The sequence below is a fragment of the Mustela erminea genome, chromosome 18 (genome assembly GCF_009829155.1).
Source record: "Mustela erminea isolate mMusErm1 chromosome 18, mMusErm1.Pri, whole genome shotgun sequence".
Classification (NCBI taxonomy): domain Eukaryota; kingdom Metazoa; phylum Chordata; class Mammalia; order Carnivora; family Mustelidae; genus Mustela; species Mustela erminea.
The window spans coordinates 13,213,256-13,230,963 of record NC_045631.1 but is presented as its reverse complement, the minus strand read 5'-3'; the positions used below and the strand labels follow the sequence as shown (position 1 = coordinate 13,230,963).

The 17,708-nt window shown below is 62.8% G+C and overlaps 1 protein-coding gene across 6 annotated transcripts; it reads right to left on the bottom strand.

Annotated features, from left to right (window-relative positions):
- Positions 1-29: 29 nt before the first annotated feature.
- On the bottom strand, positions 30-16,735 carry LLGL1 (LLGL scribble cell polarity complex component 1). 6 transcript variants are annotated; one of them, XM_032322628.1, is made up of 23 exons: positions 16,568-16,735; positions 13,098-13,195; positions 10,878-10,959; positions 10,659-10,789; positions 9,543-9,701; positions 9,302-9,464; positions 9,088-9,223; positions 8,701-8,755; positions 8,384-8,538; positions 8,078-8,301; positions 7,799-7,866; positions 6,598-6,751; positions 6,420-6,524; positions 5,329-5,621; positions 4,833-4,980; positions 4,457-4,610; positions 3,118-3,410; positions 2,358-2,622; positions 2,049-2,163; positions 1,760-1,872; positions 1,363-1,483; positions 1,129-1,205; positions 31-583 (listed from the first exon to the last, which is right to left on the bottom strand). In XM_032322628.1, the coding sequence occupies exons 1-22, from the start codon at positions 16,646-16,648 to the stop codon at positions 1,130-1,132; spliced, it is 3,189 nt and encodes a 1,062-aa protein (XP_032178519.1). In that variant the 5' UTR covers positions 16,649-16,735; the 3' UTR covers positions 31-583; position 1,129. The 6 variants fall into 6 exon arrangements, with proteins under 6 accessions (XP_032178523.1, XP_032178519.1, XP_032178521.1 ...); XM_032322630.1 differs by having other exon boundaries at positions 9,088-9,220; XM_032322633.1 differs by lacking the exon at positions 16,568-16,735 and adding an exon at positions 11,106-12,043 and having other exon boundaries at positions 13,098-13,163.
- Positions 16,736-17,708: the final 973 nt, after the last annotated feature.

The following is a 17,708-nucleotide window of genomic DNA, read 5'->3' as shown; positions in this document are numbered from 1 at the left end:
AATATTAAAACAGCGCTAATCTTAACAAAATGACAAGAAAAAAAACCCCAAGGTACAATCTACAGGGAAACCCATCCTGACTGACCCCCCTCCCAACACATGCACACACGCGTGTACACACACATACACACAGCTCTAACTAGACCCCAATCACGCGGTCACACACACACACACGCACTCGTGCACAGACTGGGGGGTGGAGGTGGGTGCTGACCCAGGAGCAAGTACCAAAATAGTTTTAGAAATGCCCGTCCAGCCCAGCACAGGCGTTAGAAAAATACTCTTTGCAAAGGGGTTGGGGAAGGACGGTGTGTTGATGGGAGCTGGCGTAGGCTTGCCAGCCCCAGCTGTCTTCTCCCCATGGCAGCTGGCCACCAGGTGCCCATAGGAGGGGCTGCTGCGAATCTGCCCCAGAGGCTCAGGGCTGAGCCCTAGGCCCACAGTCCCGCACCGCCCCGGGGTCGGGCAGGCAGGTCCTGGTGGAGGCCACAGGTTAGCAGATGTGGGTCTAGGCAAAGGGCCCAGGGAGTCCTGGATGCCAGCTCCAAGCAGGGCAGTTGGGAGCCACGTAGTTTTGGCCTTCCTGGTAAAGGAAGAGAAGAGGGCTCAGAGAAAGGCAAAGAGCCCCAGAGCCGCCGACAGCCCGGCTGCAGGGGCCACCACGCTGACTCCGCCCCCCCAGACCTGCAGTGACAGCCGGAGGCGGGCTGAGCCGGAGCACTGCGCACATCTGGCCCCACCGAGGTCAGGCTTGGCAGCAGTAACCCCAACAACAGGAAGAGGGAGCTGGAGTGCAGGGCCACACTGGGTGGGGGCACCAGACAGCCAACAGGTCTAGGGACCCCCCAGACGCAGACCCCAGATCCAGGTCCTGCTCCCCGGGATCACCGTGCTAGACCCGACCACGCGAGCCTGGGGGATCACATCTGCAAAACGTGCTGGCCGAGCCAGCCCCCAAGCTCCCAGCTGCCAGCACTGCAAAGCTGTTTGCTCTGGACTGGTTCCACACACCACCTATGACATCCAGGAGCTGACAGGCCGGCCCTGTTTTTCTAAGACTCAGGTATGAAAATCAGGGCTGTCAAACGGCACGGAGCAGGCCGACTCAGGGCCTTATTTGGTCAGCACCTTATTTGATCAGGATGGCACAGGCTCGAGCCTCATCTTCTGCCAAGTTCCTCAGGTTTTCCGATTCCTCTGAAGAGCTGGGGGGAAAGGGATGGTCATCAGAAGGTCCTGGCACCGGGCCCTTCCTCAGACCTCCGTGCCCAGCTCTGACAGAAGGGAGGCCGGAGGGTGCAAGCAGGAGGCTAGGGAGCCTGGGGAGACCCACCCGCACACCCACCTGCCCACATGTCTCACCCCAGGAAATCCTTCACATCCTCCACCGTGACGTCCCCTGTCGTGTCCAGTGTGGTGTCTGCACTAGTGGCCGAGTCGATGGACATGGGCGAGAGCATGGCCTCAGGCGGCTCCGGGGTGTCTGCAGGGATGAAGTGGTCAAGCCCCTGCCTGGAGCCCCACGGCACCAAGCACCCTCAGGCCTCCACCTTCCATCCCCACAGACCTGAGGACCCAGACCCAAAGCCAGCCCACAGTGAGGCTCAGGACCACGGGCTGACCTCCAGCCCTCCTACCTAGCTTGCCCCACGCTGTGCTTCTAGCCAGGGCCAGGCTACTGCCTCCCACGGAGACCTGCCCCCAGGTCTGAGCTGTGTGGAGTCTGGCCACCTTTATTCCCCACCCCAGTACTCCTTACCAGCTTCCTTGCTGTGGCCAGGATCCGGGCTTCCATCGCGGCTCCGTGAGGCCAGGACGATGCCTGGGGTCCCGTTAGCCTGGCTCAGCTTGGGTGACTCTCGGAGCCTGTGGCAGCAGAGATGGGGTCATGATGGGGACCCCACACATGTCAGACCCTGCCTGCCCTCTCCCAGGCCCCAGGGACAGAGGGGGTGCCACCATGGAGGGCCACCCTCATTCCATGCAGAGTTGGGGCATGGGGATGAGAGCACCCATGGTAGGCCTCCTGGGCCGGGCCTTCCATGCACCTGGCACGGGTGCTATCTCGGGGCCAGCTGATGTCCAGAGAGCAGAGCGGCTCTGTGATATTCCGGGCACTCAGAGAGAAGCGTTCAAATTCAGACGGAGAAATCAAGTAAAAACCTGGAGAGGGGTGCAGGTGAGGAGAGGCATGCAGTTAGGACTGGGACTCCAACCCCAGCCCCTCAGCAGACTCTCCCTCCCCCCGGCCTCTGGGGCCAGTCCCGCGCCGGCCCTGGGGCCCCTCTCTGCCAACACTCCCCAGTGACCCTCCCAGCCCTGATCAGGCCGCCCGCCCTAGGAAGCCTTGCCCTCACCCTGGCCGTGGCGTGTGAAGACGCAAGAAGCGATGCCGCTGATGTCCTCCTTCCGGATACAGGAGTAGTGTACCTGCGGCCGCAGGCCAGGCACCGAGAACACGTGCACGTCGCCCAGGTTGGTGAGGCAGGCCAGGCAGGTCTCCGCGTAGTCCTCACAGGCCACACTGGCAAACGTGGCAAGTGCCACCTTGCGCACGCGACAACCCTCGTGGGCTGTCAGCTTGAACTTGGTCTTGGCGCTCACCTTGGGCAGCGTGAACACCTGGCGGCGGGCAGGCAGCCAGTGAGCAGAGCCTGGAGTCCCAAGCACAGGCAGCAGCCCCCACCCTGGACCCAGCCTGCGAGAGCGGGGCCTGTGCAGCTTGGCCACAGGGCCGCCTTCGCCCAGGACTCACCCGCCCCCCAGCTACCCTCTCCTCACACTCCACCCAGGCTCCATGCTGAGGGCCCAGGGCCCCGCCACCTATGGCCAAACCAGCCACACTGGCTTGTGAGGGTCAGGTGGCTGCTACCCCCTCAGATCCCAACCTCCAGCCGGGCAGAGCCCCAAGAAGTGCTCAGAGGGTCTTGGTGGGGACTCAGGGGGGCAGGAGGGTACTGAGGGACTACGGCCACCTGGGCTCTGCAGGAGGCACCTGTACTAGCCGGGGGTGTCTCGGGGAGAGGGAGGGATCTCAGCAGATGAGGGGTACAGGGCAGTTTCTAGAGGGTCCAATGGTGTCTGGGCAGGAGCCTGGAGGGTCTCCCTGGGGCTTACCTTGAACTGCTCCTCAGATGCGATGAGCACGGCGTGGCCGCCCTGCATGTCGGGAGCCTGTGCCAGGTCCCGGGAGGCCTCATACGGCTCGGGCAGTGGGCGGCCACGGCCATCCAGCACGGCGATGGCCACGACGGGGGCGCGGTGCATCAGCTGCACCTCTTTGCCCAGCACGGCCTCCACCGCCCGCTCGGGTCGCTTCTCACCACCTGCCGCTGCCGGCACCTCCAGCGCGTAGGCGAACACAGAGCCCGAGTTGGTGCCTGCCCACATGGTGGGTCCGTGGTGGGCCGCTGTGGGAGGCCCGACCTGTGAGGCGGGCTGCCGGCTGCGCCCCACAGGCGCCTCCTCTCTCCTCCCAAGGCCCCAGAAGCGCCTCTCCCCCGACCCACACCTCCCCAGAGGCCAAGGCACAGACCCTGTGCTGCTGATGAAATGTGGGGCCTGAGATACAGCCCCCGCATGAGGGGGAACGGCCTCATGCAGGTTCCCACATACACCCGGGCCTCTAAACCCCATCCCGTGGCACCCTCAGCCCCCAGCTCCGTACCAGGGACCCCAGCCCTGAGCGTTCCCCAAGGCCACCGTACACCATCACCGGTCCCAGCGACAGACTCAGAACCCCCTCACCCTACAGACATGCTCCAGTGGGCTGCGGCCAACCCCCTTCGGGGTGCTTGCCGCCTCACAGCCACACACGGAGCCCTCAGGCCAGGGCTGGAAGACACTGGGGCCCCCGGGGACACTGTCTCGCCAGCTTTGCCCATGTGAGCTGCAACTCTGGGGACAGGCCCTCCATGCAGAATCAGAGGCAGGAGCCAGCAGGAAGTGCCAGTCACTGCCATGAGCCCTTGATGAACCGCTGGCCTCTGCAGCAGCCGTCAGGGGGAGCCAAACCCCCAGGGAAAGTCAGCAGCTCACTGCACGGCCCTGACAAGGGACACTGGCCGCTGGGAAGCTGTGACCCATCGGCCGCCTCACAGGGACAGCAGAACGCGGTAAGGAGGGCTGACACATCCAGCGAGAAGAGCCAGGGGACATAGGATCCCCGACATAAAAATGACACCAGGAGGGGGTGCTCCCTTCGCAAACCCAGGGACTGGAAGTCCCGTAAGAAAGATGCCAAGCAGGGCCTGACTAGATGCTGACCCGACACCAAGCATAAGGAGGTGTTCTTGAGATGAATGGACAAAAGCACCAGGAACCAAGTGTGCCTGGGGGACCAGCTCCGGGCAGCATGAGGTCGGCTTTCCTGCTTCCTGTAAGGTGCAGTGCCCTCCACCAACATGGCCTAGATGGCCAGCTGAGGCCCATCCCCCAGCCCACCCCCCCATCTCACCATCTCGAAGGAACGTGTCAGCAAAGTAGAGGCAGCGGACGACGCCAGAGAGGGAGTCATCAGCGGAGCGGGGCTCAATGCGGCGCTGCACCGGGGTCATCTCCACGTCGTGGGGACATGCCTGCTCAGCCAGCTGCGCGTTGGCCTCCTGCAACTGGAGGGGCAGCGGCCTCCAGGACGCCCGCCGCCTCCCCCACAGCCCAGTGCCCAACAGCCCGGCACCCTCCCCGCCCTGTCCTCATCACGCTGGCCGGGGCAACCATGGCGACCAGACACCGGGCCCAGGGCCCAGGCCAGGGCTGGGGCCTGGCTCCACAGCTATGCCCAGCCCGCAGAGGCAGCTGGGCAGCACCCGGGCAGCCGAGCCCCAGCTCACCTTGCTGGTGGCATTAGCAGTCCGCTTCTTGCCCGAGACTCGGCTCTTGCGGATGCGCCGGAAGGACTGGCGCAGAGACTTCTTCAGGGACTTCACCCGGGACAGTGGGCCCTCCATGGCCAGAGAGTCATTGGGGTGAAGTGTGCACCTGCGGGCAGGCTATATCAGCGAGGGTCCAGAGCAGACTCCGGGAGTGGCCACCATGCAGCCGCCGGCCCCAGGGGTCTGGAACCAGAGGCCCAGGGATGCTGCCCCACCATCCCAGCAGCTGGGGCTTAAATTCCCCGGCAGCACTTCCCCTAAGAACAGGGCTGCCAGAGGGGCAGGGGGCTTTCAGGGCACCCTATCTCCATTATCTCAGACCTTAAAAGGGGAAAGCGAGGCCCAGACAGGTGTGGGGAAACATCAGAGCCCCTACAGGAGGCTGGGGTCGGGGGTAGGGGTAAGGGGGGCAGTACAGACCCTTCGTCACCAGGCTCCAGCCCCACCCACACACCTGGCCAGCACTGGGCTCCTGCGCTGATAGTCGAAGAGGCCAAAGCCGTGACTGGTGCCAAAGGCCACGAGGCTCCACTCAGCATGGAGTGTGACAGCGGTGACAGCAGCTGGTGGCAGGCACTGAACAAGCACTCGGGGCTGGAAGCCAGCAGGCCACGGCAGCGGTCCCGTACGCGGACTCAGCCGCTCGTGGCCCTTCCATGTGAAGCCCTCTCGGTCCTGGAGGAGGTCCACGCTGGCCACACTGACCGCCTGCTCCGAGGGCACGTCACTTAGCTCCAGCACCAGCACCTGAGCCCATAGTCAGGGTGGCGGAGGGGTCAGCATAGAGGCAGATGGGAGTAGCCAGGCCCCACCCAAGCCTGCCAAGGCCATCAGGGTGGTCCCAGTGGTATCGTCTCTAGTTCATCTACTTAATAAGCACTTACTGAATGCCTGCTGTATACCAGGACCTTCACTGAGCACTAGGGAACACAATGATGACCAAAACCTGCTTCCTTGTTTTTTATCAGCCAAGTATCCTATCCCCCCAAGCCCGTCTCCATTAAACACAGAGTTTATACAGAGTACAAGGCATAAAGTATACAGAGTGTACTTTCTTACTAAGTTCTTATATTCTTATATATATTAAGGTATACCTTAAGTATACCTTAAGGTATAAGCTATAAGGTGTAAGGTATACAAAGTATAAGGTATACAGAGTATACCTTCTGTATACTGCATGAGTGCCAGTGACAAAGCAGTAACCAAGAGCCACTGGCCTTTGGAGCAAACTCCTTTCCACTCACCAGTCTCCCATTTAACAGTAAGTGCCCGTGGAACACATATGTATCGTGCAGGGTGCTGGGGGCACCGCAGAGACTGAGCCCTGCTGGTCCCCATTCTCCCAGAGCTCACCTTGCTCCCGTTCCCAGCCCCAACCCTCCATGGCTCCCCAAGAGCCAGTATCTAGCCTCAAGGCCCCCAAGAGGTTCCACCTCTCTGGCTGGCCTCAACCCAGCCACCCTCACCTGGAGCCCCACTCTGGGTCAGATCTACTTCCTCCAGAAAGCCCTTGGAGACCCCAACCCGAAGCCACCTCTGCCGTACCTGGCCTGCTGTGCCAGCCACCACCATCTGGGCTGTGTACTTGCACAGGGCCACCTTCTGTACACCAAGCCGAGGGTCATCACTGTAGGGATCAAAGCAGCCCACCTGGGGGGCAGGATGGAGTGAGGACTCAGGGCAGGGTAGGGCCCAGGTCCCCAGAGCTCGGGGAGGGGCCCACCTTGCGAAAGGGGGGCCAGTCGTCCTCGGCGGCCTGGGCCAGGCTGTCAGCGTGCTCACAGTCTGTCTGGAAGAGGCCAGCTGTGCTGAGCTTGTAGAGCGGCCGCAGTGCCACGCCAGAGGCATCCCAGAACCGCACAGTCCCGTCCTCGTGGCTGCGGGGAAGGCAACATCAGCCCCACCCCTGGTCCCCCTGCGCCTCCCTGGCCACTCATCCTGCGACCACTCACTGAGCACCCACTGCAGACGCCAAGCACTGACCAGACTCCCACAGCAGACAAGGACGCATCTACTGCAGCGAGCAAACACATACTGAGCGCCCACTGTATGCCAGACCCCATGCACCTGGGCCTCTCAAACAGGGTGAAAAGGGGTGGAAATAATCACCAGTGTGATGAGCAGGAGATGGTAGAGGAGAAAATACAGGGAAGAGAGGACTATGGGCGCATCCAGGAAAGGCCCTCGGGAGCTAGCCACAGCGCAGAAGGATCAGCTGGGGCATGAGGCAGCCATGTAGGCAGAGCAGCAGGAAGCCTGGGGAGGCTGGGAGGAAGCAGGGAGGGGAAATAGGGGGAAGGAGCAGACAGATCTGGGGTGCAGCCTCAGGACACAGCTGCAGGGCCCACGTCAGGGGCCTCCGCACAGTGGTGAGAGCCCAGAGCCAGGGTGTGAAAAGGTGCCTGAGTCTCAGGGGCCGGTTGGGACACTTCCAGAGCCACGATCAGTTCCCCAGCAGGGGAGGCGACACTGGAGCCAGAGGCCTGAGGGTTCCAGCAGAGGCAAGGCAGGAAGCTAGGGCCTGAGTCATTGGGCACGTCAGCGCCCGCCAGGCCCAGGCTGGGCTCTGCAGCACCTGCCCAGGGCAGATCCGCGCGTGGGCCAGCCCAGATTTTCCGGTCCCAGGGCAGGCCAGGTGGGTGGAGCTCAGTTCCAGACCAAAAGGCAGGGCAGGGCGGGGCCTTAAACCAGGGCCTAGGGAAGCTTCATCCTAATCCACCCTGCAGGAAAGGGGGTGTCCTGGTCCCACCAGGGGCGGGGTCTGGCTCATCAGGCAGATCAGTATCCACCAGGCCCCAAACAGGCTCTCCTGCACCTGTGGGGTCTGCACCAGGCCCCATCTGCATACACACACACACACACACACACACACACGCATACACACGTCACATCTGTGCTTGACCACGGAACACACGTCTGCCTACCCGGTCAGCAGTAGCCCTCGCTGGGATGGCTCCTGGGCCAGGTTCCGGCCCCCAGTGATGGGCCAGCTCTGGGAGAGGGAGGCAGAGATATGGAAGCGGAAGGTCAGGACAAGGCCTTCTTCTAACCCTGGGCCTGGAACCCAGGGCCCAAACTGCCTCTGAGTTCCCTACGCATGTCTGCCATATTCCCCACTCCGGGCCTGGCCAGAGCCTGGATCACCATTGCCATCCTCCATCCCCCACCCAACCCTTGCCCCGCAGGAGGCCCCGGGCACATACCGAGGAGCTGGAGGCAGGCTGCGGGCTCTGCTGCTCACCAGCACTCACAATGCGGGCCCACAGCTTGGCGGGGACATTGGCGACGTGTGCAGAGCAGGTGATCGCGGACGAGTGCAGTGGGGCCAGGTACGGGGCGGGCACGGCAGGCCAGCCGGGCGTCTGCAGGTCCAGCACCACCAGCTCCTCCTCGAGCAGCACAGCCAGGGCCTGGGGCTCATCAAACTCTGCGGGATGAGGGCTAGGTGAGCCCAGCGGCAGGGGGCATGGGGCACAGGGCACGGAGCACAGGCCAGGGCGGGCACACACCATCCTCAGGCCGTGTGCTGTGCACCGTGAAGAAGTCGATGATGCGGGAAGTGAAGTCCAGCGTCACCAGGGTCTCGGCCCGGAGCACACTCACACAGTGGCGGTCACCGTAGCTGGCACGGGGCATGCCTCCGCTGAAAATGATGAAGTGGTCCCTGCAGGGCCGACAGGGGAGCCGCATGAGCCACAGGGCCCCAGGTGCACACTGCCCAGCCCAAGGAGAGCGATGCAGGCCGTCCCTGCGCCCCCGCGCCCACCCTGCTCCCCGCTGCAGACACAGCCCCCAGCCCACATCTGAGAACCCGCTCCCCACCTACCCAGATTCACAGTTTCGCCACAGAATCTTGTTAATGGCTTTGCAGGGGAAGGGGCCTGGAGGGGTGGGACAGTGTCGGGCTCACTTGCTCGCCAGGACCGGAAGGGCCCCAGATCACACTTCTCCAAGCTTCTCCCATTCCTAGTCTGCCTCCATCGCTCCCCACCTCGCAGCTGCTTCCTGACTCCCTGAGGGGAAGGCCCACTATCCCACCGTGCACCCCCCCAGCGGTCTCACCTTTGAGGATGGCGCTTGGCACTGCCGCCTTCCACCAGTCCTCTTGGACATCCCCACCAAGGCCAGGCAGCCCCAAGTGCCTGAGTTTGGAGTCACCGGCCAACCCCATGCTCAGGTGGCAGGAGCCGCCCTCGGCCTCCCCGGCACTCACCATATGGCGTGGTGGCCACTGTGGGCTGGGTCATCGGGGAGTCGCCGGCGTCGGCAGACCAGACGGCGTAGCTGCCGTCGCTGTGGGAGCTGACCAGCGTGCTGCCGCTGCGTTCCCAGCACAGGCTCTCCAGCTGCTGCCGGGCAGAGCGGGGAGTGTGAGCAGGGGTGTGAGCAGAGGGCCTCGGCGGGGGCCGCCGGCCTCCCCCACATACCTGGTTACCCAGGAAGACGCGGTCTGCGCACTGCGCCGCCTGGTTCCAGATGACCAGCAGGCCCCGGCTGTAGCCAATGAGGATCTTGGTGGGGTCCCGCAGGTGTCCCTGGAGTGACTCCACGGGTCCCAGTGCCTTCCCACACCGGTAGTCGTCTGGCACGCTGAGGAGGGGCTCATGTTAGCTGGCAGGAGCACCCCCAGGCCTGGACTGGCTGCCGGGGGATCCGCCTGCCTCTCACCTGCGAAGAACCTCGTCTGGGACAAGAGTCCGCCCCTCGAGCAGTGTCAGGGTGGGAACATCCAGGAAGAAGACGCTGCCGCCCTCAGTGCCCAGGGCTGCCATGTCACCAGCTGCCACCAGCAGGACCACTGTGACGCGGGCAAGGCTGAGCGGGCCACTGCACAGGAGGAGGGGAGGCAGGTGAGGGCGAGCCCAGGCCCTGCTAAGGAAGGGTATGGATGGGGCGGGGCTGCTCATGACGGCCCCTCTGCGCTCACAGAGCCCCGGTTCTCGAGTGGGCTGGCGCACCGGGAAGGCAACGGTGATGGCTGCGGGCCTCGTAATTAGCTCACTCAATTATTCATCAGGATGTTGGGAAGGAGAGGGATAAAAATAGGTTCCCCAGGTTTTGGAGACAGACTCCCGAGCCCCTCCCACTCACTAGGAGGGGAAGGCAGGAACCAGGCCAGTGCCCAGGCCAGGACCAAGGGCTCCAGGACACACATGACCCTCCTGAGCCCAACCCGGGGTCCCCAATCACCAGCCCACGGATGGCCCCCTGACTTCACTGGAGGTGCCCCAGACTGACCCTGCCTGCAGAAGATGAGAGACCTCCCCTGGGGGACACATCCCAGGGGGAGGGCTAGATGTCTGGGGGGGTCTCACTCAGCCCCCAGCAGGAGTAGGACAAGCCGCCCACTTAGGCAGTACAGGATTCCTGAAGGGTTAAGGACTTGCCCACACAGACAGTTTCAGCAAGGGCCAGCAGGGCCGGGGACCGAGAGGCCCCTTACACTCTCACCGGGGGTCCATGCCCACTCGGTTGCCCCCTAGAGGGTCCTCTCTGGCACCTCACACAGCCTGGTGGGACCCTCCTTGCCCCCAAACTTGCCCTGTCAGCCATGCACTTTACGGCCCATTACCCCACCCCCAACCATGAATGGCCCTAGTTGTCACCAGAGCATCACCTAAGACTCAGCCGGGACCCCCTATTTAACACCCGAAAAATCCACCAGAACCCAGGCGCAGCTCGATGGACTCTGCCCCCCTAGGCCCACAGCAGAGGCCGGCTCCCACCACCTCCACCAGGCTCCCCCAGGCCCCGCAGCTCATTCCCAGCCAAGTCATCTGGTACCTGGCCCCATCAAAGCCCGGCCGACTCGGTGGCTGGAAGCTGAGAGCCTCCTCCAGGTGGGCACAGCCATTGTGGTGGGCGATCTCCCAGAGGTGCAGGCTGCTATCGTCCAACAGGGTCAGGAGGCGGCCCTGGTGGATGAGCAGAGACAGAGACCGGGCTAGGCGGGAGCTGGGCAGGGCACAGAGGCTGGGGCAGCTGAGGAGGGGAGAGGCTCACCTGGCCGGGCAGGAAGTGCATCTGGGTGACAGTGGCTGTGTCCCGGTGCAGGCCGGTAAACTCCACACCAGGTGCACCATAGCTGAGTGCAGAGGTCAAGGGCAGAAGCAGGTATAGGAGATCCTCCCTTCCAAGAACCCTCCAACGGGCCCCAGTCAAGCCTGCCCTCCAAGGTCCAAGGAGGGACACCCATCCTTGAAGAGGCACAAGTCTGTACCCCCAAGATACCCCCAGGCTCAGAGAGCAGGCTTCACTCTGCACTGCAAGTTGGTACTGTGTGACCTTTACTTCCTCATCTGTAAAATGGGCTTGAGTCCCACTCCCACCTTGTAGGGCTGATGCAAGTGAGAATACAAACACACCCAGCACCTTTGGCCCAGGCCTGGCACGTGGCCAGGCTCCCATTCTGTGTCAGCCTCAGAGCATGTCTGTGTACATTAAGAGCTGGGCCCCGCAGGTTGGGATCACACAGGCAGAGAGGCCAGGCTGGGCCTGGGCACAGAAGCCTGAGGCAAAGAAGAGTCCAGGCTGCCTCTTCCCACAACTCCAGGCCAACCTCCAGCTGCAAGCAAGGACATCAAACTCCCCCTGCAGCTGGCAGCCAGCAGCCCCTGCTGTGATCAGGGAGAGGCCACGACCAGCCCATTTCACAGACATTGCATGGAGGCTGGAAGGCTGGGTGAGTGGCTGCAAGTCCCTGGGGTCAGTGCCAGAGTCACGGCAGCTCCAGGCAGCTCCAGGTCCGACAGTGGTCCGACAGGGGTCTGAAGTGGGGGGAGGGGGGTCAGGAGGGAGGGCTAGGGAGGGGTCAGCGTTGCCCAGCAACAACATAGGGGCTCGTTGCTTTGGAGCTAGAGCTGGGATTCCCTGCAGGAACCAGAACACAAGAAGAGGGGACAAAAGAGAGGGCAGGAGCTGCTGGGCGGGAACCAGGGTTGCCAAGGAGACGGCTGCCCTTGAGGGGGAGGGGTAGCTGCTGTGGCCAGCCTCAGTTTCCCAACCCAGGGCTCTGGTAGCTTGGAAGAAGGAAGGAGGGGAAAGAGGAGGACCCCAGCCTCCTCCTCTGGGGCTGTCTCCTCACCAGTACATCAGGTTCTTTGTGAGCACGCAGAGGCCGTGCACGAGAAACACCATGGAGGGACAGCTCAAGCGGCTACCAGAGTCGCCTGGACATGGGACTGAGCAAGGGGCTGCGGGAACACAATACACGTGCAGGGAGGGTACAACAGCAACCAGAGGGGCGGGAGCAGGCCAGGGCCGGTGGGGGGCGGTTCAGGGCAAGGGATCTGAGCACTGTCCCCTCCCAACCCCATTCCCTGCTCCACGGTGCCTCCCTGGGAGCCCATGGGAGAGGGGCACCCCGGCCCCACCACACTTCCTAGGGAAGGCAGACTCACAAACTACAGGCCCAGTCCCCCACCCCTGCCCGGCCACCAGCCCTGGGGTGGGAAGGCCCCCATGCCCACCCCACCCCTTTCCAGGCATTGACTCATTTTTTGGCCAACCAACGTCCCCAGTGAAGGTACTGAGAGCCGGAGGATCACGGGGCACGGGGGGAAGGGCAGGCAGCCCCCAGTGGGCCCTAACCTCAGTTTCCCCACCCGAGGGGCTTCCCGGAGAGCAGCAGGGGTGGGGTCCTCCATAGCAGGCAGGGAGGCAGTCAGCTGCCGGCGTGCCCCCACCCAGCCCCCACCCCGTCCTGGCAGGAAAATGCCCGCTTTGTGCGGCTCACACGGCCCATTGTGCAGCCGCCAGCACCCAGGTGGGGGCCCTGCCGCGCTCACCATGCTGAGCCTGGCACGGCCCCCAGCCCCTCGGCGGCACACATGTATCTTCACATTCGCATACGCGTGTGTGCCTGGTCATCAGGGCAAGGCCCGCTAGGCGACCCTGGCCCACTCGCCACCCCTGCTGGGTACTGCGCCTGGCCAGTCTCCTGGCCCAGTGTTCCCGGTCAGTTGCTGGAGCAGTGGCAGGGTCGCCTAGGTAACTCATCGGCTGAAACACAGCTAGGGACAGCTGTGACCACTACAAGCTGATCCCTCCCCCACAACCATTTCTGTAAAGAAGTCTCAGGGGTAGAGGCCGCACAAACCTCCACCAGAACCCAGGCACCGACTGTGGCCTCCCAGGGTGGGCCAGGCCCCAGGAGTCAGCACACAGGGGGCTGCGAGCAGGAGGTCCCGACCGGCCTTGAAGGCCTCGGTGCGCAAAGGATACATCTTGACGGCCCCAGACCTCGTGCCAATGGCCATGATGCGGAGCTCTGGGTCAAAGGCCAGGGCGCTGGGCTGGTTGGGGAAGCCATGCTCCACGGTCTGTGGGGGGAGGGGAGGGCATGGGCAGCGGCACGAAGCCCCCGGCCCACCTGAGGCCCACCCCAAGGCAGCCTCCAGACTAGTGTAGCTGCACGGTGAAGACGGGCACCCGTCCATCTGAGCTCAGCACCTCGATGTTCCCAACTCTGAAACAGGTGATCACATCTGCAACCCACACCTCACAGGCCCTCCCCCGGCCAAGGCCTTGTCCTCCTCTGCATCCACGTCCGGCCCGCAGTGTGCAGAGCTCTGACAACAGAAAGAAGCAGGAACCCCGAGGTGCAGGCACAGAAGTCGACCCTACCCGTCCCACAGAGTGGGGCTCTGTGCCCCACTCCTGGAGATGAGCTGCCATGCTTTCTGAGGTCCCATATGATGTGTGTGGCACTCCCCACGGGCCCGACTGGAGATCGGAGGGCAACACCCGGGATCAGCTCGTCCGGCTCCCCCAGGGCCTCTCCTTCTGGCAAGGCCTGTCCCACGGCAGACTCCAGCCCTCCGGGTTCTCAGTCCTTCCTTACACCGGCTCGTGCTTTCGGCCACCTTCCCACATCCACCATGGAACTCCCACTCATCCCCCGAGGCCTGCCTGAAGGGGCTCCCACCCTGTCCTCAACACCAACGCGGGACACCACAAGTGGGCGCAGGCATCTCCTGACCAGTGCCTCAGTAAGGCACACATTTCAAAAGAAACCGTGTTCCCAGGCCTGCTGCCCCAGCCTCCCTCCTGCCTCAACCAATCCAGGCCAGGGACTGCGCCCTCTATGCAGCTTGCTTGGATCACCACATTCTCCAAGCCTCAGTCTCCCATGTGGGCACTAGGGGCAGTGAGGGCACCTGAGGACAGAGTGGCCTATTTGGCTGGCAGTGCGGGGGGCGGCGGGGGAGTGCCCTTCCCTTTCCCACCAGCCTCGCCATGTCCGTATTAGAGCTAACCAGGTCTAGCCAGTCCTATCCTCTGCTCAGGGCCTTCTCTGAGCTCCCACCTCACCACCTGGCCCCTCTCTGTCCTCCTCCTCTCTCTCTCCCCCAGCTTACTTGATTCAGGCCCAACGGCCTTCTGCTCTCCAATTGACTAGGCAGGCTCCTGCCTCAGGACCTTTGCATCTACTGCCCCTCTACCTGGAAAGTGCTTCACCCAGCATTCCCCAAGGAGGGCTCCTCCCCATTACTCAGGTCTCAGCTCAGTAGTCACCTCCTCAAAGCCCTCCCTGAATCACCCTGCTCTAGCGGCTCCCTGTCCCCACACTCCCTACCCTCACCCTACTTTATTATATTCCCAACATTGGCCATCATCCTAACTGCTGCATATTTCACTCTTCTGCTTTGGCTTTTCACTGCCTCCCTCACGAGTACCTCAGCACCCCAAGTGAAGAGGCATTTGTCCCACTTGGGTCACTGTGGTGTGTCCTCAATACCTAGAAGGGGGCCCTCATACAGGAGGAGCTCAGGATATAAAGTGACATAGACTGGACATCCCATGGGCAAGGTGTGGGCAGGACAGGGATCTGGATGCAAGGCAGTCCAAAGTCCGCGCTTGCTTTTGACGCTCGCCACCACTCAGGATCTAGGACCCATTTGTTCTCTAGTGATCACCTATCTCCTATTGTGACCAAGCCCCTTGCCCCAAACTACACCAACGCTGCCACTAGGAATGGGGCCTCACTCTCCTGAGCAGGGAGCCCTTAGCTTCTGCCAACCCAGATCCAGCCAGGAGGACCCACCATATATCTCCAGTCTCCACTTCACAGTCCCTGACTCACCTGTCCCCACCATCCACCTCACACCTCACAGGGGCTCACTCACACTGTCACCCAGCGCACGAAGGGAACCAGCTGGGAGACACTGGACACCAGCCACCCTTCTGGGCTCCCCAGGCCCCCGGCAAGTTCTCAGCCACCACATCTGAAGGCCCCGGCAGCCCCACCACCACCAGGAAACCCTGCTTGCCCTGAGAGACATTCCCACCTTGGCCACTTCACCTCTAGCCATTCCGGAGCCTTCTCCTGAACAAGGGTCTCCTCGCATCTGGCTCAGGACCACAGCAGCCCATCCAAAAATCCCTGCCCCTCAAGACTCAAGTCATATCTTGTCGACAAGGGGCCACAAGGACAGAGCCCCAGCGCAGTCTGTGACTTTGGGCAAGTCATCATCCCTCTCTGAACCTCAATTTTCTCACCCGCATAATGGGAACAATAACTCTAATCCCTGAGAACAGTGAGGGGCTGTGCAATCATTAGTTGGGAATAAAAGTGAGGATAGAAGAAATACCCTAGAATTTAGCAAGGGAAAGGCGGGAGCCTGGATCTACCACACATCAGTGCAAAAGCTGGGCAGAGGAGGGAGCTGAAGGCAGCCCCTTTCCCATGGCTCCCTTTTGCCCTACCCAGAAAAAAGAAAGGAAGGAGCAACCACCTCCACCTTGGCCCAAAGGATAGGTCAGTTGCACCATGTGACACAGGGAGCCAGAGCCCACAGCAGGGAAAAGATGGCCCCATTTAATAGCAAAGGAAACTGAGGCCCCAAGAGTTGAGGTGTAGTTGCCTACACAGCCAGGCATCTTCCCTGGAGGCCCCAGCAGAGCAGGGCAGGTCAGAGCCCTGGAAGGCACAGCCTAGGGCCTTGGGGGAGGAGAGGAAAAGAACATGGACGGGATTTCCCAGCCCCACTCCCCCAACATCTGCCTCCATTCCTTACCCCTCCCCACCGGCCTGGGTGCGAAAGCAAAACAAACTGGGGCCCTGGGCTGCCCCAAGGGCTGAGCAGGGGCTGAGTTCCCCCAAAGGAAGAGAGAGAAAGAGATAGCAAGAGCCAGGGGGAGAGTTCCCAAAGACTGCACAGAGACGCATGCAGGCAGAGACACACGCAGGAGAGACAGGCGAAGACTCAGAGATGAAAAGACAGAAAGAGATGAAGGAAGGCGGAGAAGGGATACGCAGAGACACACAGGGACAGAAGCAGACAGGCTGAGGATAGGGAGGTGATCCTGGGCAGAGACGGGCAGAGACCCAGAGGCATGCAAAGAGTCGCACAGAGACAGATACACACACAGACCCAAGTACACAGAGACCCGCAGAGCCAGGGCCAGTGAGGCCCACAGGGACCGGGAGGAGCTGACTTGGAAAGTCAGCGAGGGACCCAGACCCACCCAGAGTCCGAGAGTGGAGCAGGGGAGAAGACGAGAAGTGGGACCCGCCGAGGGGCGCGCGGCCCGCTCCCCGCGCCGCGCCCCAGCTGGGCGCCCCCTCCCCCCGGGCCCGACGTGGCTCCGGCCCCCGGGCCCCCGGCTCGGGCCCCCGGCCCGCCCCCTCCCGCCCCCTCCCGCCCTCTCCCGTCCTCTCCCGTCCTATGCCCGAACCGCCGCCGCCGCACCTTGTTGAAGGCGAAGAGCTCCTGCTTGAGCTTCTCGCGCTGCGGGTCGGCGCCCTGCCGCCGGAACCGAAACTTCATCATCTTGCGTCCGGCTGCCGGCGCCGCGCCCGCCGCCGCCGCCGCCCGCAGGATGCGCCGCGCGGCCCCGCCGGTCCTGAGGCGCGGGCGGGGCGCCAGGCGGCCCGGGCGCGGGCGCGCGAGGCGGGGCCTGCACGGGGGCGGACGCAGACAGCGACTGACGTGCAGGCCGACCAATGGATGTGCCCGTGCGCTGTCCGCCCCGCCCCTACCGGCCAGACAATGGGGGAAGATTGGGCCCCCGGGCTCGGCCGGGCTCGCGAAAGTACTCCCGCCGAGCATGCGCCGCGGCGCGGGGCCTGCCGGGATTTGTAGTCCATAAGCCGGGCCGCCTCCTTGGGCGGCTGGGGACGAGCTTCGGAGGGGGCCGGCGGGTGTTCCCGAACTTGGAGGAGGACTTTTCCGTCCTCCAACGAGGAGCAGCGTGCTTATTCAGGTATTGAGGCAGACCTGTCCCGAAAGCCAGGAGATTTCCGACTGGTCCAACTCCCAGACTCTTCAGCCTCAGTTTCCCCATCTACGACACGGTTCAGTGATTGCCGAGTTATATTTATAGTTTCACGGGACACCAATTTGTTCCCCTGTGTGCCAGAACACCTCCCACCGCCATGTTTCGCCCTGGCTGGGTGGTCAGTCAGGAATGCCCTCCTCAGTCCTAAGCCCCTGGGCAACTCCTACACATCCTTCAGGGTCCACCATCAATGGCTCTGTGTAACAGCACGGGATTCTGAGGCAGGCCATCAGCTAACGAGAGGGGCAGGTAAGAGGCCCTTTCTCAGGAAGTGGCATTTGGGACGATCTTGAGATTGGATCTGGGCCGCTCCAAGATGGGGGAAGGGCCACCCCGGCACAGGAACAGTGTATAAACAAAGCTGCACCCTGCCCCCAGACTCCGAGGGACCATTGGGCCTGTACCCACCCACCTCCCAGGCTGCCTTTTCTCATCTGGAGGATGGCCTCAAGGCTGAACCCTTCCTTCCAAGGCTGAGGATAGGCTGCCTGGGCTCTGGGCCGGGCAGGAGGGAACTCCCAGGAGCAGGTGGGACAGGTGGACCAGGGCCCA

Excerpts from the sequence above, each read along its gene's own strand:
- LLGL1 (XM_032322632.1), bottom strand. The coding sequence starts at position 13,312 with ATGGACGGGTGCCCGTCTTCACCGTGCAGCTACACTAGTCTGGAGGCT. Across the intron at positions 3,411-4,456 it reads TGACACGTTCCTTCGAGATG|CGGCCCACCACGGACCCACC; the intron begins GTGAGATGGGGG and ends GGCCTCCCACAG. Across the intron at positions 1,484-1,759 it reads TGGCCACAGCAAGGAAGCTG|ACACCCCGGAGCCGCCTGAG; the intron begins GTAAGGAGTACT and ends TCATCCCTGCAG.